This window comes from Suncus etruscus, chromosome 16 (assembly GCF_024139225.1).
Source record: "Suncus etruscus isolate mSunEtr1 chromosome 16, mSunEtr1.pri.cur, whole genome shotgun sequence".
Lineage (NCBI taxonomy): Eukaryota > Metazoa > Chordata > Mammalia > Eulipotyphla > Soricidae > Suncus > Suncus etruscus.
Genome location: NC_064863.1, coordinates 77,497,261 through 77,519,255, shown reverse-complemented (window position 1 = coordinate 77,519,255; position 21,995 = coordinate 77,497,261). Strand labels below are relative to the sequence as shown.

At 42.3% G+C, this 21,995-nt stretch overlaps 1 protein-coding gene across 1 annotated transcript in view; it reads left to right on the top strand.

Annotated features, from left to right (window-relative positions):
• Positions 1-20,445, top strand: part of ABCG2 (ATP binding cassette subfamily G member 2 (Junior blood group)) — a 53,009-nt gene extending 32,564 nt beyond the window's left edge. The window contains exons 9-15 of the mRNA XM_049789760.1: positions 10,150-10,232; positions 12,610-12,699; positions 12,871-12,995; positions 14,614-14,768; positions 16,905-16,994; positions 18,568-18,650; positions 20,247-20,445. Coding sequence (XP_049645717.1) covers positions 10,150-10,232; positions 12,610-12,699; positions 12,871-12,995; positions 14,614-14,768; positions 16,905-16,994; positions 18,568-18,650; positions 20,247-20,394 — 774 coding nt within the window. The 3' untranslated portion in view covers positions 20,395-20,445. The remainder of the gene's footprint in view (positions 1-10,149; positions 10,233-12,609; positions 12,700-12,870; positions 12,996-14,613; positions 14,769-16,904; positions 16,995-18,567; positions 18,651-20,246) is intronic.
• Positions 20,446-21,995: the final 1,550 nt, after the last annotated feature.

Sequence of the window (21,995 nt, the reverse complement as noted above, 5' to 3'; positions counted from 1 at the left end):
ACAGTTTCTTTATCTGCTCATCTGTTTGTGGAACTATGATGGCTTCCATATTTTTTACTATTGTGAATGATGCTGCAATGAACATAGATGTGTAAATGTCTTTTCTGAATAGGGTTTTTGGGTACTGGAGTAGATGCCCAGAATTGGAATTGCTGAGTCAAATAAGCTCTAGTTTTCTAGTTTTTTTTTTGCAAGTTTCCATATTATTTTACAAAAAGGTTTGTCCAGTCAGCATTCCCACCAACAGTGAATGAGGGTCCCTTGTCCCCCACATCCCCGCCAGTGCTGGTTTACTTTTTTTTTTTTTGGTGATATGTGCCTAGGACCAGTTCCTCTAATTGTAAGACTTGTGTTGAAGATAGTAGCTTCTGAGATCAGTGATTGGAAGACTATATTTTCACCCACCTCACTGTGTATAGTAATCATCTCCATTCCATTTATGATCAAGAAACAGTAGGAAAAGTAATCACTAAGTTGTTATTAATTAAAAACTTTGGGGCCGGTGAGGTGGTGCTAGAGGTAAGGTATCTGCCTTTCAAGCGCTAGCCAAGGAAAGATCGCGACCGCGGTTCGATCCCCCGGCGTCCCATATGGTCCCCCCCAAGCCAGGGGCAATTTCTGAGCGCTTAGCAAGGAGTAACCCCTGAGCATCCAACAGGTGTGGCCCTAAAAAACCAAAACAAAACAAAACAAAAAACTTTTTAGTCTTTTTTTTTTTTTTTTTTTTGGTTTTTGGGCCACACCTGTTTGATGCTCAGGGGCTACTCCTGGCTATGCACTCAGAAGTCGCTCCTGGCTTGGGGGGACCATATGGGACACCGGGGATCGAACCGCGGTCCGTCCTATGCTAGCGCTTGCAAGGCAGACACCTTACCTCTAGCGCCACCTTCCCGGCCCCTAGTCTTTTTTTTATTAGCTAATTCAGAATTTTTTTGTATGGATTTAGACTAGCTGTAGCAGATAACATAATCCTTGCAGAAAGAAATTATTTGTAGTGGCTTTTGCTTTGTTGCTGGTTTTTTTTTTTTTTTTTTTTTGGGTCACACCTGGAGGTGCTCAGGGGTTACTTCTGGCTGTCTGCTCAGAAATAGCTCCTGGCAGGCACGGGGGACCATATGGGACACCGGGATTCGAACCAACCACCTTTGGTCCTGGATCGGCTGCTTGCAAGGCAAACATCGCTGTGCTATCTCTCCGGGCCCCTTGCTATGTATCTTTAAACCCCACATATGATCATTCTATATCAATTCCTCCCTTTCCTTCTGACCTCTTTCATATGGCATATATCCTTTAGCCCCATCCACACTGCTGCAAGTTGCATGATTCTTATCTTCCTTAATGCTGCATAGTATTTATTCTGGTGCATATAAAGACAGCTTCTTGTTCCATCAACAGATAAAGCATCTCACAACAATGAAAGTGAATCTGGGCTTTTTTTTTTTTTTTTGAGGAGTGTTGAACTGCGTGTGAGTTTTTCTAGTAGCTGAAAAACCCTTTACTGATCCTTCCTTTATCTACCCATCAAATTTTTACTGATCACGTGCAGATGAGGGAACTTGCATACATGGTGAAATCACACCTTCCCTTACTGAACTTAGGAAATACAATGACACCATAGAGAGAGGAATTAATGGAGCAAGGTAGATAGCAGTGCTGAGGGAAATCTAAGTCAAGACGTAGAAAAGAGGAAAAAGAGGGAAGAGTGTGAAGGGGCCTGATTTACCTCATAAATGTAGGTGTCTGGGCAGCCTCCAGAGAGCTAAAGATGGAGAAGATAGGTAAAGATGGCTCTCTGGGGAAAGGCTCTGAGCAGTGAGAATGAGTCTGAAGATGGGCGATCCCATCGTCTACTCCGAACAGAGCATTCTGCCAGGCTCCATTGAAATACCATCCTTTCCCCCATTTGGTTGATGTGTGTCTGTGTATGTGTGTGTGTGTGTGTGTGTGTGTGTGTGTGTGTGTGTGTGTGTGTGTGTGTGTGACAGAGAGACTGAGAGAAAGAGAAGAGAGAGAAAAGAGAGAGAGAGAGAGAAGAGAGAGAGACCCCACCCAGCAATTGTCAGGGCTTACTTCTGCCTCTTCTCTCAAGAATTACTCCTGGCAGTGCTCAGGGAAGCAAATGCCCAAATTGCTATACTACTGCCACCACCATTCTGACCTTTGATTGTGCTTAAGCCTGCCACATAGAATCATCTCAGTTCATTGGCATGCCCTTCCCAAGGAAATCAGTTCAACCATTTCTTCTGGGGGCTGTGGAGTCTTTTCACAGTCGTAGACTTTCCCCTTGAGTGTTAAGTGAATGCTGTGAAATGCCTGTGAATGCATGAAACATTCCTGTACGTAGACTTGTTCAGAAACATGGTCGCCATCACACTTAATACTGAGTGTTATTTATAGAACAATCTAGTTTAACATCTAAGTTGCCATTGAGTTTTAACACTGAGAACCCATGTACCTGTTTCAGACAAATGACTTGTTGTTCCCAACACTTTTGGGTTTTGTTGCTTGGCATTCGTATTGATCATGGGCCTTCCTGTGCCTATTGATCCATTCTGAGTAAATGTTTGTTATTTGGAAACACATCGGGTGAATAAAATCAGTAAAGTTTGAAAGAGATGCTACGCTGAAGTTTGGTTTATGTAGAGATCTTTTCACTTGTAAAAAACCTTTGGGTATCTTTTGCTTCAGTAAGTGTCTTCAATAACTGGTCTAGATTGTATGTTACATTTTTTATATTTTATTTTTTTACTTTTTTTTTTGGGGGGGGGTCAAACCAGGCAGTGCTCAGGGGTTACTCCTGGCTCTATGCTCAGGAAATCGCTCCTGGCAGGCTCGGGGGACCACATGGGATGCTGGGATTCGACCCACTGTCCTTCTGCATGCAAGGCAAATGCCCTACCTCCATGCTATCTCTTTGGTCCCTATTTTTTTTTTTTACTTTTAAACACCCTTCCCTTCACCAGTGCAACACTCCCAACACCAGTGCTCTCCATCTCCCTCCTTCTCCACCCCTTGCCTTATTCAAGACAGGCATTCTATTTCTATCACTAACAACTATTATGTCAGTTGTCAGTGTAGTTATTTCTCCAACTGAACTCACCACTCTTTGTGGTAAACTTCTTTTTTTTTTCTTTTCATTTTTTGTTTTTAGTTTTTGGGTCACACCCTGTGACGCTCACTCCTGATTAGGCGCTCAGAAATTGCTCCTGGCTTGGGGGACCATATGGGACACTTGGGGATCAAACCACGGTCCGTCCTAGGTTAGCGAGTGCAAGGCAGACACCCTACTGCTTGCATCACTGCTCCAGCTCCTGTGGTAAGCTTCTTATCATGGGATGGCCCTTCCAGCCCTCATCTCTATTGTCTCTGGGTATTATTACAGTAAAGTCTTTTATTTTTCTTAAAACCCACAGATGAGTGAGGCTATTCTGTGTCTATCTCTCTCCCTTTGATTATTTCACTCAGCATAATAGTTTCCATGTTGGGCCCGGAGAGATAGCACAGCGGCATTTGCCTTGCAAGCAGCCGATCCAGGACCAAAGGTGGTTGGTTCGAATCCTGGTGTCCCATATGGTCCCCCGTGCCTGCCAGGAGCTATTTCTGAGCAGACAGCCAGGAATAACCCCTGAGCAATGCCAGGTGTGGCCCAAAAACCAAAAAAAAAAAAAAGTTTCCATGTTACACATGTATAGGAATATTCCATAACTTCATCTTTTCCTGACAGCTGCATAATATTCCACTGTGTATATGTACCATAGTTTCTTTAGCCACTCATCTGTTGTCAGGCCTCTGAGTTGTTTCCCGATTCTGGCTATTGCAAATAGCGCTCTAATGAATATATAGGTGTGCAGAAGGCATTTTTGTGTTGTGTTTTTGTATTCCTAGGGTATATCCCTAAAAATGGTATAACTGGATCATATGGCGCTCAATTTCCAGTTTTTTGAGGAGTCTTTATATTGTTTTCTTTCTTTTTTTTTTTTTTTTTTGGTTTTTGGGCCACACCCGTTTGACGCTCAGGGGTTACTCCTGGCTGTGCGCTCAGAAATCGCCCCTGGCTTGGGGGGGACCATATGGGACACCGGGGGATCGAACTGTGGTCCATCCTACGCTAGTGCTTGTAAGGCAGACACCTTACCTCTAGCGCCACCTTCCCGGCCCCTTTATATTGTTTTCAATAAAGACTGGACAAGATGGCATTACATTAGCAGTGGATGAGAGTTCCTTTCTCCTCACATGCATGGCAACACTGGTGTTCTTGTTCTTTGTGGTGTGTGCCAGTCTCTGTGGTGTGAGATGGTACCTCATTATTTTGATTTGCATCTCCCTGATGATGAGTGATGTGGAGAATTTTTTCATATGTCTTTTGGCCATTTGTATTTTCTTTGAGGAACTGTCTGTTGATTTCTTCTCCCCACTTTTTGATGGGGTCAGATTTATTTTGTTGTTGTTAAGTTCTGTCTGTACCTTGTATATCTTAGCTTCTTATCTGATGGGTATTGGGTGAATAGTTTGTCCCGTTTTGTGGATAGCCATCCTTCTTCCTCTCTCCCTCCCTCCCTCCCTCCCTCCTCCTTTTTGCAGTATGTCTCCTTTTTGCAGTATGTCTTGTCTATTTTTGGTATCAGGGTGATGTTAGCTTCCTAACATTCTGTTTCTTCAATTTCCTGAAAGAGCCGGAAAAGGATTGGTAGTAGTTCCTCTTGAAAGGTATGAAAGAATTCATTAGTGAACCCATCTGGGCCTAGGCTTTTGTTTGGGGAAAGACTTTTGATTACCACTTTAATTTTCTCAATAGTGATGGTTCTTATTAGATATGCAAGATCATCCTGATTTATCTGTGAAAGATTATAAGAGTCCAAGAATTTATCCATTTTTTTTAGGTTCTCATGTTTTGTGGCATAAATTTCTCAAAGTAGTCTCTGATTACTCTTTGAATCTCTGTATTATCTGTAGTGATCTCCCCCTTTTCATTATTTATTTATTTATTTATTTATTTTGGTTTTTGGGCCACACCCGGCACTGCTCAGGGGTTACTCCTGGCTGTCTGCTTAGAAATAGCTCCTGGCAGGCACGGGGAACCATATGGGACACCGGGATTCGAACCAACCACCTTTGGTCCTGAATTGGCTGCTTGCAAGGCAAACACCACTGTGCTATCTCTCCAGGCCCAATTTATTTATTTATTTTATTCCTCCCCACACTCCCATCGCACTCTCCTGCTTTTCATTTATAATCTGGTTTACTAAGTTTCTCTTTCTCTCCCTTTCTTTGTGATTTTTGTAGTAGTTTATTAATCTTGTTTATATTTTCAATGAACCAACTTTTGCTTTTGTTGATCTTTTGGATTGTTTTTTTGGATTTCCACTTCATTGATTTCTGCTCTAAGCTTTGTTATTTCCTTTTGCCTACTTAATTTTGGTTCATTTTGTTGATCATTTTTTAATTTTATAAACTGTGTCACTAAATTATTTATGTAGGCCCCTTCTTCCTTCCTGGTGTATTCTTGCAAAGCTATCAATTTTCCTATTAGTACCACTTTGGCTGTGTCCCAAAAATTCTGATAATTGTGTCTTCATTTACATTTGTTTCCAGGAATCTTTTGATTTCCTCTCTGAACCAGTGGTTGTGCAGTAGTGAGATGTTTAACTTCCAGATATTAAAGTTTTTCTTCTGTTTCCCTTTGTAGCTCCCTTCTAATTTCAGTGCATTGTGATCTGAGAAGGTAGTTTGTACAGATTGTATTTTTAGCTGGTTAGGATAGGATGATGGAGGAGTGATACTTAGCACACCACAATTCATTTTGCTGTGAATTCTATTTCTAAGACTGATCTCAGCCTGGGACCTGTACCATTTAGTCCACTTGACTCTTCTATGAATTCAAGTTCTCAAAATGAAGTAAACAGTGCTCAGAGCCATGGTAGCAACACAGAGTAAAGGCAGCATCTTGAATATCGTCAACATTTGCTCAGGGACAGTTCAGATTTATTAATATTGGCATGTCGGCTTACCACAGCATTCAATAAGCCAACCAATTTTTGGTAAAGGATTGGGTGGAACCTATTTTAAGCTTTCTAGATCATGTGGTCTTCATCCCATTGTAGCACCCACTGATAATATGTATATAAATAGGACTGTGTTCCAATAAAACTTTATTGACTGTGTTCCAGGGGCTGGAGCAGTGGCACAGCGGTAAGACATTTGCCTTGCATGCGCTAACCTAGGACAGAATGCAGTTCGATCCCCAGCGTACCATATGGCCCCCCAAACCAGGAGCAATTTCTGTGTGATAGCCAGGAGTAACTCCTGAGCTTTACCAGGTGTGACCCAAAACAACAACAACAACAACAACAACAACAACAACAACAAAAGACTGTTACAATAAAACTTTATTCTCAATTATTAACATTTGAATTTCTTATAAATCCCATAGGGCAACAAATAGTGTTCTTTTTTTTTTCCAACTATTAAAATAGTAGGGGCTAGAGAAATTATACAGTGGGAAGGGTTCTTGCCTGGCATTCAGTGACTCAGGCTTGATCTTTAATACTTCATAAGTTTTCTGAACACTTTCAGGAGTGGTACCTGAGCATAGAGCAGAAATAGAGTCCTGAGACCACTGTATGTCACCCAAAGATAAACAAAAATGATAAAAAGTATTCTAGCTCATGGAAAACAAAAAACAATTGGTTTATAGAAAAAGTCAGTTGCATGGGGCTGGAGAGATAGCATGGAGGTAAGGAGTTTGCCTTTTATGCAGAAGGTCATTGGTTCAAATCCCGGCATCCCATATGGTCCCCCGTGTCTGCCAGGAGCAATTTCTGAGTGTGGAGCCAGGAGTAACCCCTGAGCACTGCCGGGTGTGACCCAAAAACCAAAAAAGAAAAAGAAAAAGAAAAAGTCAGTTGCACATATACCTTCTTAGCCTGTGAGGATTTTACCACTGGCTTTGGCTTTTTAATGTTATAGTAATATTATTTATTTATCTAAGCATTTGAATGTGTCACCATTATAATGTTTTATTATTTCCTGTTGTTAAATCTTTTATCTACAATCTCATAGAAGTGCAGAGGTTAAATATCTGGAACTTGTCATCTGCCGGTTTAGCTTTCTTCATTCAACCAAAGGCGGTATTTGGTGACTTTGGCATGAATAGGTTATTTGAGTTCATCTACATTAATGTGCCAAGCTGAATATAGCTATTTGGAAATTGCTAACTTTTGGAGATTTTTCATTTCTGTGATCATGTTTAGCATTTCCTTGGATTACATATATATATATATTTTTTTTTTATTACTTTTTTTAGTGCCATTAACACACATTAGAACTGACCTTGGAAATGTTGACAAGCACATTTGAACAAAGACACAATAGTCTATTTAGAGACTTTCTTTTCCTTCCTCCATGCCGTCTGTTACAGTTTAGATATAGAGAACATCTAATGGGGTCTTTGCCTACTCTGTTATGCTATGTGTTGTTGTTTTTCAATTTTCCTTAATATAAAACCCACCATAGGTGTCTATTATGCTGTGAAACAAGAATGACAGTCGGGGCTGGAGCAGTGGTGCAAGCTACAAGGCGGCTGCCTTGTGCACACTAGCCTAGGATGGACCTCGGTTCGATCCCCAGGCATCACATATAGTCCCCCAAACCAGGAGCGATTTCTAAGCGCATAGCCAGGAGCAACCCCTGAGTGTCACCGGGTATGGCCTGAAAACAAACAAACAAAAAAGAACATAGAGTCATAGAGTTGATTTTTTTTTTTTTTTTTGGTTAGTATGTTTCAAAGCTGTCTTTCCACAGACTTCTACAGTTTTGGAATGTTGGGAAAATGGGAAACACCTTAATGATAATATTGACAGTCTTTTAGTGTTAGATATCAAGCTAGAAAACAAAAACATGTGATATATTTAGTTCACAAAGTCAAAATATTTTGTAAAATTAGTTGGAGGCCACACCTTGTGGTGCTCAGGGGTTACTTCTGGCTCAGGGCTGGGGTTGGGGTGTAATGTCCGGTTTGAACCTGTTGTACCACCTGCAGGACATAAGCTCTTTCTCTGACTCGGAAATATTCCCAAGTGGTTCAAGTATAGACTCTAGTATACATGCTTGTGCATACATATTTATGGAATCATAATAAATTCTTTTGGAAGTTTGATCTGTTGCCATAAAGCGTAATATCCCAGGAATGATTGAAGTATGTGTGGGCAACAAAGATTACCCCACTTACACAACCCCATTTCTGTTTTATTGGCAAGGCTATTTTTTTCCTAGGCTTTTGGGCCACATATGATGATTTTCAGAGGTTATTCCTGGCTTTGTTCAGGAATCATTGCTGGCAAACTTGGGGAACTATATGGAGTCTATATGAACTGGGGTTGACCATGTATAAGGCAAATAAGTGGCCTACTGACGGTAATATGTTAATCATTTTGATCCCTGTTTCTGGATGTGTGTGTGTGTGTGTGTGTGTGTGTGTGTGTGTGTGTGTGTGTGTGTGTGTGATGTCCTAGGGATTGAACCTGGGTTGACCATGTACAAGTCAAATAAATGGTCTACCCAGTGTATTATCATTTTGACCTCTATTTTTGGTTGTGTGTGTGTCTGCCCTACCTGGGGTTGCTCAGGGATTAGTCTTGGTTCTGCATTCAGGAATCAATTCCTTACTGGGCTCAGACCCTGTGTGCTGCCAGGAATCAAACCTGGGTCCACCACATTCGAGGCAAGTACCTTGACCCCGGTACTATCTCTCTAGCCCAAGTTAGACAATTTCTAGGACCTCAGACCCTCGTATTTCCAAACAAATGTTCACAAATCACTAATCATGATCCCACTTTTCCACTTTGGTTTGTTTTGTACCCAAAGTGTCCTTGAACTATTTCTGTATCAAAATATTTGTTTTGAATTGTGATATTTCTAAACCTCTATTTTCTCTCTCTTCTCTCTCTCTCACCCTCCCTTTCTTCCCCTCCTATCCTTTTTTTCTCTGATTTTTGGGCTACACCCAGTAATGCTCAGTGTTGCTCCTGGCTTTGTACTCCAGGATTATTTTGGTGGTGCTTGGGGGACCACTGGGGAATTGAGCCTGGGTCAGCCGTGTGCAAGGCAAGCATCCTACCTGCTGTACTATGACTCCATCCCCACCTCTGTTCTCTTTAATGAACATTTCCTTTTTTCTGTTTCATATGAATAAAAGAAGACTAAGTAGAGTGTCGTCAGTACTGTCATAACCCCTGAGTCCTTCTCATAAAGAAGTGCCCTTAAATGAACATTTCATCAGGGCAGAAACACGAAAGCAATGTCTTCACTCTTCTTAGGGACCTTAAAATAGGTGGTATAGGTTAAGGTAGGTCAGAGGCACAGAGACCTGGCAGCTTCATTCTATACTGTTGCCCAGAGGTTGCTGGAGGCGCTGAGGGAAGAACTGCAGAAAGCCTGTGTGTGAGAGCCCTCAGGAAACTCAGGACCTGGTGTTTTAGCAGCAGTGACAATGCACTTTAGAGCTGGCAGGGACGGCTCCTCCCAGGTCAGCTAGGCGTGCCCAGTTCACCCCTGCTTCCTTTGTGTGTGAATTCCCATTGTGGAATTTTTCTATGTGTGATCTTCAAGGTTTATTTGTTTTTATTCATTTTGAATGCTGAGAGTAAAGATATCCTGTTTTTCCTCGAACCCCTTGAAATATAAAACCTAGGCGTAGTGTTAACAGCTCAAAGGTTGAGAGTTCAGGCCACAGCTGAGCCACCCCCACTTTTATTGTCCAAAATGCCTTGCTTGGAGCTTGCAGGGTTCTGCTTTTTTTGATAAGCATTCTCGAGCCCTGAATTCTCAGTTGGATCGAGCAGGTGGTGCCTGACACTCAGGCAGGAAACTTAAGCTTTTTCCAGATGTGTACATGGTTCTCCTAAGACACAAATTAGTTCTCTTTCCATTGTCCTTTGGAAATGGTATGAGGTTCCATTTCAGTGGAAAGTGGGATTCTAGCAGTGTGTTCCTGAAGGCACGTACTATTTTGTATTCTCCCAGACACTTTGGCAAAGCCATGTCATTGTTTCTCAGTGGAGAGATCCGAGCACTCAGATATGCATGATAATAAATATTATAATATGTCATACTGCTAGTGGAAACTTTAATTTTTCTCTTCTGTTTGTAAAGATCATCGTAACCATCATCCTGGGACTGGTTGTAGGGGCCATTTTCTATGATCTGAAAAACGATCCTACAGGAATTCAGAATAGGTGAGTACTTTGGGACCTATTTTTGAGAAAGTGCTTACTTTCTTCAAGCTTGAGAAACTCCATTAACAATTTGAATTCTCAGCACTCTGTCTCTGAGCACACATTGACCTCCATAGCAATAGCAGCTAACAAGGAGCCAGCGTAATAGAAGAGCAAATAGGCTTGATTTGCATGGAATAGACACCTTAGTTCAATCCTTGGCACTGCATATATATATATATATATATATATATATAGCAGATATGCAGATATGCAGTTCCTGGTCCTCCCTGGGATTATCCCTGAGTAGCAGAGCCAGGAGTAAACCCTGAGCACTTCTAGGGTGTGGCATCCTCCCACCCTTAAAATAGCAACTAGCAAACGACATAAATAAAACAAATCCCAAAACCTATACAGAATATGTTTTGAACAAATGTTACATGAATTATAACCAAGAGTATAAGTGAAGAATTTTGATAACTATAGAGAAATTAAGTAGAGAACTGAAAGCTGAATGCAAGACTTAATTTTCGTATGCATACATTTACACACATGTGGTGGCAAAACATCTACAGTAGTCTGAACCATTTTTAGTGCAGTTCTGGGGCATAAAGTCCAATCACATTGTTGTGTCACAGCATTCAAGTTACAATTCAATTAACCAAACTCAGTCTCTGCCAGTGGAGCACATTCCATCCTTCTTTCACTTCCTGGAAGTCACTATTATATGATTTGAATGTTCGAGGCATGTCACTAGCACTTGAGCTTCAGTTTCTGACTTATTTCTCTTTACATAAGATCTTCAAGGTTCACCTGTGTTGTAAGCATCTATTAGAATAGTCTTCAGGGGCTGAAGCGATAGTATAGCGGATAGGTCATTTGCCTTACATGTGACCAACGGGGGTTCCATCCCCCGAGCCTGCAGATCATAGAAATCAGGAGAAATTTCTGAGCGCAGAGCCAGGAGTTACCTCAGGTATGGCCCCCAAACAAAACAAAACAAAACAAAAAAGAATTTCCTTCATTGTAGGGGAGAAATAATGTTGAAACATCCATATGTACAAACCACATTTTCTTTATCCCTGTATATGTTGATGGATACAACCTGTGAGTTCTTTCCAAAGTTTGGCTGCCTTGAATATGGATTTCCAGATAAATATTTGTTTCAAATCTCTGCCTTAAATTCCTTTGGGTATTACTGGACTTAAGAGATAAATAAGACGTATTTTCTTTTTTCTTTTTTTTTTTTTTTTTTTTAATTTTGGTGTTTGGGTCACACCCAGCAGTGCTCAGGGTTACTCCTGGCTCTACGCCCCTGCAGGCTTGGGGGACCATATAGGATGCTGGGATTCAAACCACCGTCCTTCTGCATGCCAGGCAAACGCCTTATCTCCATGCTCTCTCTCTGGTCCCATGAGACTAAGTGCTTTCTACACTTAACCCTGCAAGTAGCTGACCCAGTTCCATTCCAGTATATGAACAGTCTCCCCAGTCACCACCAGAGGTCGCTTCTGAGCACAGAATGAGGACTAGACCCTGAATACTAGTCACAATTTGTTACTAAGGATAGTCTTGAGGAGAAATTGGTGGATGAGTGGTAGATGTGTGCAGTTACCTAGCTGAAGAGATTTTTCCTTTATTAGTTTTCATTTGGCCTGTCTTACTTACTTCTTATTGAACTTTTCAGAAAAATAGTTAATAGAACTTATTTTTCACTTCACAGGCTTTACTGTTTATCTGTTTCTATGTTAGAAATGGCACTTGAAAATTTTTTGTTAGTTTAAATTGCAGGTCACTGTATTATGATGTTCTGTGTATTATAAACTCAGTGGGCATAATGAAAAACTGAGCGACTGTACAAAGATGTGTCCCTTATAGTTTTTGGAGTGGGTTCTGGCCTACAGACAATCTCTGAGTTTTATTTTCTTTCTTTTTTATTTTACTGTTTTGGGGTTTGGGGCCACACTTGGAAGCGCTCAGGGGTTACTTTTGGCTCTGTGCTCAGAAATCACTCCTGGCTTGGGGGACCCAAGGTCCATCCTAGGTCAGTCGCGTGCAAGGCAAGTGCCCTATCACTGAGCTACCACTCCAGCCCCTAAGATTTCTTATTTTGAGGGCACTAATCCAGTCATGCAGGCCCCACCATCATGACCACATCCAAATCTACTAACCTCCCAATGATTATCTTAAACCATCACATTGGTGGGGGCTTCATGAGAGGTTTTGGGGTACCAGTCCAGCCTCCTTCAGCTGCTGTGAGTTTGGAACTGCCCTTTAAGAGATGTGTGAGCAGGTGGAAGAAGAGGCCAGTCCTGAGCTCTTAGCACTGTGTCCTCTCAAGTAGGAACCAAAAACCTTCCACTGACCTCAGTGCCTCTTAACCCTCTTTCCCCCACAGAGCCGGCGTACTCTTCTTCCTCACAACCAATCAGTGCTTCAGCAGCGTGTCAGCCGTGGAGCTCTTTGTGGTGGAGAAAAAGCTCTTCATGTGAGTATGTTTCTGCTCCAGTATAGGGTTGTCTGGGGTCTGAAGCAGTGGGGTAAGGTAGGTTATATACAGATGGGGTTTGCTGAACCAAGACTGGGGGAAATGGTGAGCGGGGCCCCAATGCTTGCTTCAGCCGATGGAGGATATGTTGTGTGCGTTCTTGTGTTACAGACATGAATATATCAGTGGCTACTACAGAGTCTCATCCTATTTCTTTGGAAAAATACTATCGGATCTCCTACCCATGCGGATGTTGCCAAGTATTATATTTACTTGCATAACGTACTTCCTATTAGGTAAGCAGAGGCAAAGCATCTTTGCTGTTGGGTATAAAGAGGGCATAAAGCTAGATTTACTTTTTGTTTTGTTCTGGCTCTGGGGCCATAACTGTTGATGCTTAGGGCTTACTCCTGGCTCTACACTCAGAATCACTCCTGACAGGGCGCTGGGGATGGAAGCCAGGTTAGATGTGTACAAGCTTAGGGCCCTGTCTGCTATACAATTGCTCCAGCCTTCAGATTTCTATTTTGCTTTGCTTTGTTTTGGGGTCACACCCAGTGATGTTCAGTCAGCGGTTATTCCTACCTCTGCACTCAGGAATCACTCTTGGCAGGCTCGGTACTGTATAGGACACTAGGGATTGAACTTGCAAGACAAGCTCCCTACCTGCTATCTTATCCCTCTGGATCCTTCCAGATATCTTTTTTGCAAGCATGTTAACCCTCCTCAATTTATAAACCTATGAGGGAACCCTGGACCTTTCTTAGCCTAAGTTTTGTTATTTTGCTCTGTTTTCTTTTCTACACAACTGTTTTGTGGTGATGGAGACAAGCATGGCACAGGCACTAGCTATGTTTTACATCCTCCCACCTGTGCTCCCCCACCCACCCTCACTTTTAATGAGACTTGTAGAACTATACTTTTTTTTTGTTTTGCTATGTTTTGTTTTTTTTGGGGGGGCACACCCAGCAGTGCTCAGGGGTTACTCCTGGCTGTCTGCTCAGAAATAGCTCCTGGCAGGCACGGGGGACCATGTGGAACACCAGGATTCGAACCAACCACCTTTGGTCCTGGATTGGCTGCTTGCAAAGCAAACACCGCTGTGCTATCTCTCCGGGCCCCATAGAACTATACTTAATGGAGACGTTTTGTGGCCCGTGAAGATTTGGAAATAATATTGGTGGAGCTGGATTCAGAGTTGGAGTCATACCTGGTGTGGTGCTCAGGGGTCACCCCTAATGGGGCTTGGGGAACCTATGTGGTGCTTGGGACTGAACCTAGGGCCTCCAATACTAGGTAATATCCCTCCCCCCCCCCAATATGTTTTCAGTATGACCAACTGTTTCACTCTGAGACTGTTGGAAGATCTGGAGCTGGAATATTCATTATTTCTGCCTACAGTCTTGTGGTACTGAACCACAGGAACACATGAGAAATGGATCTGGCTCTGGGCGAGCCTTGTGCATAGCTCAAGTAGTTGTGTGGCTCTGTGATGGTGTCCTTTTATGTTGGAGTCTGCTGCCACCCACACAGGAGGTCCACTGTACTCTGAAACATCACAGCACCACATATACTTTATAAACTTATGTATATCAGAAAAATCACAATTGAGGGGTGGTTAGATCATTAAAGTGCGCACTGGGATATGGGGTTCTGGTTGTGTCATCAGCACCCTCCCTTCTTGGCATTGGAAATCCTTGAACATCGCACATAAGGGAGCACAAACATTACATAGCAAGTGTGTGTGTAGTTGCCATTACCTGGTAGAGAGGCCGGGGAGGTTGGTGGAGCGGACTGGTTGGGTGGTGGGTGGGTTTTCAGTCTGGCTTTTTTTCTCCCAAACATTGTGGTGCTCTTGGTTCTGTGAGAGCTGTCCAGGCAGTCGCTTGATCCTTTACTGTCTCGTTGACTCAGGGTTGAAGCCGGAGGCTGCATCCTTTTTCATCATGATGTTCACCCTGATGATGGTGGCCTATGCAGCCAGTTCCATGGCTCTGGCCATAGCTGCGGGCCAGAGTGTTGTGTCAATTGCTACGCTGCTTATGACCATCTCCTTCGTGTTCATGATGGTGAGTGCCAGCCAGGCTTTTCTTGGGGCATGCTTCTCCCGCCCCATCAGCCCTCTCTTCCATCTCCCACACCTCCTCTGCTGGTATTTGCTGTTGTGTAAAGCCACCACTACTGAGGTTTCCATGAGCAGATGGTGCAGAGGAGCAATGCATGAATACAGCTTAAATGCATCAGAGAACATTCTTGCTGGTTTTGTCCCCTTCCCAGGCACCTGCTGTCGTTACCGTGTCATCCTTAAGATCTTTCGTTAACATGTCACACATGAACTCTATTTTGTTATTTGGGGGAAATCTGAGACCATACCTAGAGGTGCTTAGGGCTCACTCCTGACTTTGCACTCAGGGATCACTCCTGGTTGGTTCAGGGGAGAAGTGCCGGAGATCAAAGCCGATTCTGCTGCATGCAAGGCAAGCTCTTCCCTACTGTAGTATCTTTGTGACACCTCACGCATGGACTTTTATTATTTTAAAAGAATTTTTTTTCAGTTTATGGGCCACACCCAGGCTGCTTAGGACTTCCTCTTGTCCCTGCACTTAAGGAAAACTTCTTGTGGGGCTCAGGAGACCATGTGGGGTGCTAGGGAGGCAAGCTCAGGTCGTCACCAGCAATACAAACTTCCTATTGGCTATACTCTTGCTTTAGCCTCTAACTCTTGAACTTTTGAAAGATGCTTCTTGTTGGCATGTAGTAGACCCTTTATAGGTTGGAATTTCAAAAATCTTTGAGCTCAGACATCAGTTCTGGCAGGCCTATGGGCACCATAACGCAGTGCTATTGCTCTGGCCCTATGTTTATCTTATTTTAAAATTAGGGAATTAGGCAAGAAATAATCATGTCTAGGAAGCCTAAAACTGAACATAGGGCTCTTGGTTATTACTTTCATGTATGGTCCAAACAAAGCAGTTTTCAGCATTCTGGAACAAATGGTTATCAAGTCTGTTTCCATTAGTGGGATACAACCCATGTATTCTATCAAGAAAGAGACCCTGGGAGAAGGGGTGTATTTTTATGGTTTTTTGTTTCTTTTTTGGACCATACAAAGCAGTGCTTAGGGGTTAGTCCTGGCTCTGTAATCAGGAGTGACCCCTGAGGTTGCCTGGGGGAGATACTTGGTGTCAGGGGTCCAGCCTGGACCAGCTGCATGCAAGGCAAATGCCTTATCCACTGTACTATCTCTCCAGGCCCCAACCCAGATAAATTTTGTTTTGGTTTGATTTGGGGGCCACGGCCATCAGTGCTCAGGGCTTACCCCTAGTTCTGCATTCAGGGATGTCTCCCAGCAGGGTTCATGGAACTGTATATGGTGCCTGGAATTGAATCAAGGTCAACTGCATGAAGGCAAGTGTCCTATGCACTGTACTATCACTCCAGTCTCCAAACCAGACAAATTGTGATGGGAAAATTCTTTCCTTAGAATAGCAGGTTGTGAGGCCAGAGATATAGCATGGAGGTAAGGCGTTTGCCTTGGCATTCAGAAGAACGGTGGTTTGAATCCCGGCATCCCATATGGTCCCCTGAGCCTGCCAGGAGTGATTTCTGAGCGTAGAGCCCGGAGTAACCCCTGAGCACTGCCGGGTGTGACACCCCCCCCCCCCAAAATAGCAGATTGTACTGTCTAATATAACTGTGGGATTGATTATTAGGGCTAAGATGATTGGGTAAACATGGAGCATTAGAGCAGTCAATATAAATGGTTAGATCATTAATATGGTTAAAGGGAAAGTAAAGGTTTTGAGAGATAAGGCTTTGACAATGGAAATTCATGCCTATTAGAGAGCAACACCCCATCATTTGAGACCATAAAACCTATGGGTTAGAGAACTGTACCCTTGTGAGAGGATTTGATAAATCTTAAGAGTAAGTACAATGGGGGCCAGAGCGATAGTAGTTGGTACACAGCGGTAGGGTGTTTGCCTAGCATGTGGTCAACCTGGGATGAACGCAGGTTTGATTTCCAGCATCCCATATGGTTCCATTTACAAGACGATTGTATGTGTATGGGTGTGTGTGTGTGTGTGTGTGTGTGTGTGTGTGTGTGTGTGTGTGTGTGTGTGTGTAGAGGCTGTAATAGCCTCTTATCTCATGATTCACAAAGCCACTCCACTCGTTGCTGTTCTTTTATCTTCTTGTTTCAGATCTTCTCAGGGCTCTTGGTGAATCTAAGAACTGTGGTACCATGGCTTTCTTGGATTCAGTACTTAAGCATTCCTCGCTATGGCTATGCGGTAAGTTTCCCTCTGTTCACCTTGACCGTTCAGGACTCCTCTGCCCAGAAACACCCCAGTGTAGAAAAAGCCTCATGGTTCCTGGCTGTCATCTCTGAATAAGAATTTCCCTTGAAACCTAGGACAACCTTGAGCATTTCTTGGAGCCTTTCCAAAGACCTTGTTTGAGGGAGGTGAAGGGTTGGGAGATAACAGTGGGGGAGAAAGACTGACCAATTGATTTTCAATTTTGACTTAATAAGGAAATAAATGAGGATGGAGCCTAAAGAGATGTAGTTACTAAAAGACCATATAATACAGCTACTCTTACCTTTTTAAAGCAAATGAATCCCAAAGAAAATGCTATTTTTTTTACTTTATTTAAAGAAAATGCATCATATATTTGACATAATTGACCATAATACAAATAAATCAGAGTAAATTTATTTTAAAAAAGAAAAGAAAAATTGGGGCCAGAGCGATAGCACAGCAGTAGGGTGTTTGTTTGCCTTGCATATAGTTGATCCAGGACGGACCTGGTTTTGATCCTTGGCATCCCAGATGGTCTCCCAAGCCAGGAACGATTTCTGATTGCATAGCTAGGAGTAACCCCTGAGCATCACTGAATGACCCTAACTCCCCCAAATTAAAAAGAAAGCGAAGGAAATTAAAAAAAGTACAACGACAAGCAAGTTTATGAAAATTACTGTATCTCCAGTGAAGTCATTAAGACAATGGCAGAAGTTAGTAAGCTCTTGATGTTAGCTATGCATTCTGTTATTTCATTTGTTTCCAAACATTATGGAGATTACCAACTTTCAGCTATATGGCTGTTGTACCTGTGATTTTTTTTGTTTGTTTTTGTTTTTCGAGCCACACTCGTTTGATGCTCAGGGGTTTAATCCTGGCTAAGCAGTCAGAAATTGCCCCTGGCTTGGGGGGACCATATGGGATGCCAGGGGATCGAACCGGGGTCTTTCCTTGGCTAGCACTTGCAAGGCAGACACCTTACCTCTAGTGCCACCTCGCCGGCCCCTGTACCTGTGATTTTTCACAATTTGGTTTACATCACTTTCAAGAAAAGAGTGAGTCTATGGAACTAGCCTGGTGCAAACATGGTGACTTGAAAATGCTATTTAATTGTTGACTTTCTGGCTGTAAAAAATTGTTACTAGTTTGGAAGGAAAGAGGTTGCTACTTTTTTTGTTTTGTTTTGGGGCAATACCCAAAATAAGAGTTCTCCTGGCTCTGCACTCAGGACTTATTCCTGGTGGTACTTAGGATTATGGGGGTTACTGGGGATCAAACTTATATCAGCCATGTACAAGGTAAACAACCTAGCTGATATACTATCACTTCAGCCCCAGGTTTGCTACTTTAATCATTATTTAATTGAATTGAATAATATTTAGAGTGTGTGTGTGTTTCACAGCCAGATTTGGTGTGACTCTGAATTTGAAACAGTTTATTTTCTTTTTTCTTTTTTTAGTTTATTTTCATAATAAAGATGAAACCTGAGAATTTGTGGTTATGCTAACTCTGAAAAATTTCTGAAATTGCTAACGAGTTACCTGTTCCATTCTCCTTGTTACAGGCTCTGCAGCATAATGAATTTTTGGGACAAAACTTCTGCCCAGGATTCAACGGTACAGTCAATGACACATGCAACTACGCAACGTAAGTGTGTGATTAACTCTTGGTACATGTGCTCAGTGCATGGGGCACAGGGTTTGGGGAGCCCATGACAAAGACGACCCTCAAGAGCCCAGGCTTTTCTAGATGTTTCTCCTCTCTAAGTCAGTTGTTACGCACTCACGCAAAACAATTACTAATGGGAAGACACTATCATGCACTTCCAGGAACGCTACTGCGGACATATTTGTTTTTAGGTTGGAGAAATGTTTTTTGGTGTTACTTATTTGCTGAGCTTCTTTTTTTTTTTTAAATTTGTTTTTGGGCTACACTTGGTGGTACTCAAGGGTTTCCTGACTCTGCTCAGAAATTGTTACTGGTAGGCTCAATTGTTTGCATCCCATATGGTTCCCTGAGTGCTGCCAGGAGTAATTCCTGAGTATAAAGTCAGGGTTCACTCCTGAGCATCACTGTGTGTGACCCAAAAACTTAAAAAAGAAAAGGAAAGAGAACATTGAAGAGACACTTTCTTTACCTTTTGACTGTATAGGACTTTGGAGAAAGGAAAAAAGAATGGGAATTGGTACGTTCTGAGACCTAACCCAAAAAATGGAAGCAAGCAGTAATTGAAGCTGGGCAGGTAGTTTTAGTAGCGGTGACTTTCCTGACTTAGTCTGTTCTGCTCCAAATGACAAGCTTGAGCTCTGATTCTTGGGCCTGTTGGAGGCAGGAGCTGGGCTGGTTGCTATGCCCATTCTAGTCTTCATGCAGGAAGAGTTAATAGAGTAAGTAGTGTGGGCAAGAAGCCTGACTCACATCTTTTTATTTTTAGTTTTTGTTTGGGGCCACACCCAGAGGTACTTGGTGCTTACTCCTGGCTTTGCTCGGAAATCACTCCTGGCAGGTTTAGGATCAAACCTGGATTGGCCATATGCAAGACAAACATCCAAACTTCACTATTGGCTCTTTGGCTCTTAAGTGTGTTAAATCAAAGTTGCTTTTGGATCACCTAAATTGGATGCTGGTCTCTTAGCAAAGTATCCTGCATAATTGTGAGCACTTGACAAATGTCAGCTATGGTTCTGAAGGGGCAGTTACTAAAGACTTGGTTGGTAGCCTATGTTTCTTAAACTAAAGAACAGTGGATGTACTGGCTACAATTGGACAGATACTAAGAATGCCGTCATACAAGAGAGATGAGGGCTGGTAGGTGCAGCTCAGGACATGCAGCTCATCACATAGAGTGATGAGTGCAGTTGCAGAGATGACTACACTGAAAACTATCATAACAATGTGAATGAATGAGGAAAGTGGAAAGCCTGTCTCGAGTACAGGTGTAGGGGGGTGGGGAGGAGGGAGATCTGGGAGATTGGTGGTGGGAATGTTGCACCGGTGAAGGGGGGTGCTCTTTACATGACTGTAATCATACAACTATAATCATGTTTGTAATCACGGTGTTTAAATAAAGATAAAAAAAAAGTTAAAAAAAATGTTGCCCCTTTAACCCTGGATTTTGGAAAACAAAAGAGAGTTGTGGGTGATTGACTCCCTTTCAGGCTCAAAGGTGTTTTATAAAAAAATAAAAAAAAAAAAAAAAAAAAAAAAAGAATGCCGTCATAATCTTTTTCTGCTGTATTTCAGATGTACCGGAGAAGAGTTTTTGGAAAGCCAGGGCATTGATACCTCCACCTGGGGCCTGTGGAGGAACCATGTGGCTTTGGCCTGCATGATCGTCATTTTCCTGACAATTGCCTACCTAAAATTGTTATTCCTTAAAAAATATTTTTGAATTCCTCTTTGATTTACAAGAGCTATACATTAAAAAGGGAGTCATTTGGTGAAGTTTTTTTTGATGTTTAATATTCATTTGTTTTTTGTTCACTAAGAATTATTTTCAGCAGAAACATCTGTTGAAATAAGAGTGAAATGAGTCCATGTAAGAACCCTGTCAGATGCCATATTAGATACTGATATTAGTTTACCTAATATTGTTTAATGTGTTACCCTAAAATACAGAAGTTAATTCTAGGGGCCAGAGAGATAGCATGTATTTTTGCCTTGCATGCGGAAGGACGGTGGCTCGAATCCCGGCATCCCATATGGTCCCCCCAAGCCTGCCAGGAGAGCCAAGAGTAACCCCTGAGCGCTGCCCGGTGTGACCCAAAAACAAAAAACAAAACAAAAAGTTAATTATAGAAACTTTTAACTTACTAATATCTTTTTTGTTTTGTTTTGTTTTTGTTTTTGGTTTTTGTGCCTCACTCGGCATTGCTCAGGGGTTACTCCTGGCTCTGCACTCAGAATCGCTCCTGGCAGGCTCTGGGGACCATATGGGATGCCGGGAATTGAACCCGGGTCCGTCCTGGTTCAGCTATTTGCAAGGCAAACGCCTCACCACTGTGCTATCTCTCTGGCCCAAATTTACTAATATCTTTGACATAAAAGTTCGTTGTCATAGTTTGGTTAGTTGTCCCCCATATAATTGTATGATTTGCTTTTATTCAATAAATATTAAATAACCAATGTATTGATTCTAAAGTAGAAATAGGAGATCTAAAATAGGTTGGGAAACCCCAGGTTATTTACAGGTTAAAAGAAAAAATCTTTATGCTAGATCTTTAGGCTTAATTGCCATTCTTGAGAGGAAAACTATTCTCTGCGACCTCTTTATAATGGAATTTACAATATCCAGGTTTTTCTCATTTTTGTTTTGTTTATTGAATCAAGAAGGCTTCTGTGCTACTTTCTTATATAATCTGCTACTTTTCTTGCTGTGCTCCTACTATCGGGCTGTCAGTATTGTAGAATTTGGAGATATAGAACTGGGGTAATTCTTTGGCATATGAGAATGAGCTATGACCCTTGTTCTATCTTTCTGGTCTTTCACCTGTCTCTGCCATCCTTAATGGTCTTTAAGTTTCTACCTTTTTTGCCTTTCGAACCACATCCAGTGGTGATCAGGGGCTACTCCTAGCTTAGTGCTGGGGATTAGACCCCAGCCTCCTGCATGTAAAACCTGTACTCTAGCCCATTACTAAGATTTGAATTGCACTCATTGCAGTTCTATCTGCAGATACTTACAAAATAGTGTTACTCCTTTTTCAAGGATAGTCATGACTGCTCTGTATGCCCCTGAGCCAACCACAAGGTAGGGATAGAGACTGTTTCAGGGTTACATTGCCAGTACCTGTGTGGGCTAGGGATTGACACTGACAGTCTATGTGGTGCTGTTCCTCCAGAACTCCAGTCAGTGTTTTTTTTTTTTTTTTTTTTTTTTTTGGTTTTTGGGCCACACCCGGCGATGCTCAGGGGTTACTCCTGGCTGTCTGCTCAGAAATAGCTCCTGGCAGGCAGAGGGGACCATATGGGACACTGGGATTTGAACCAACC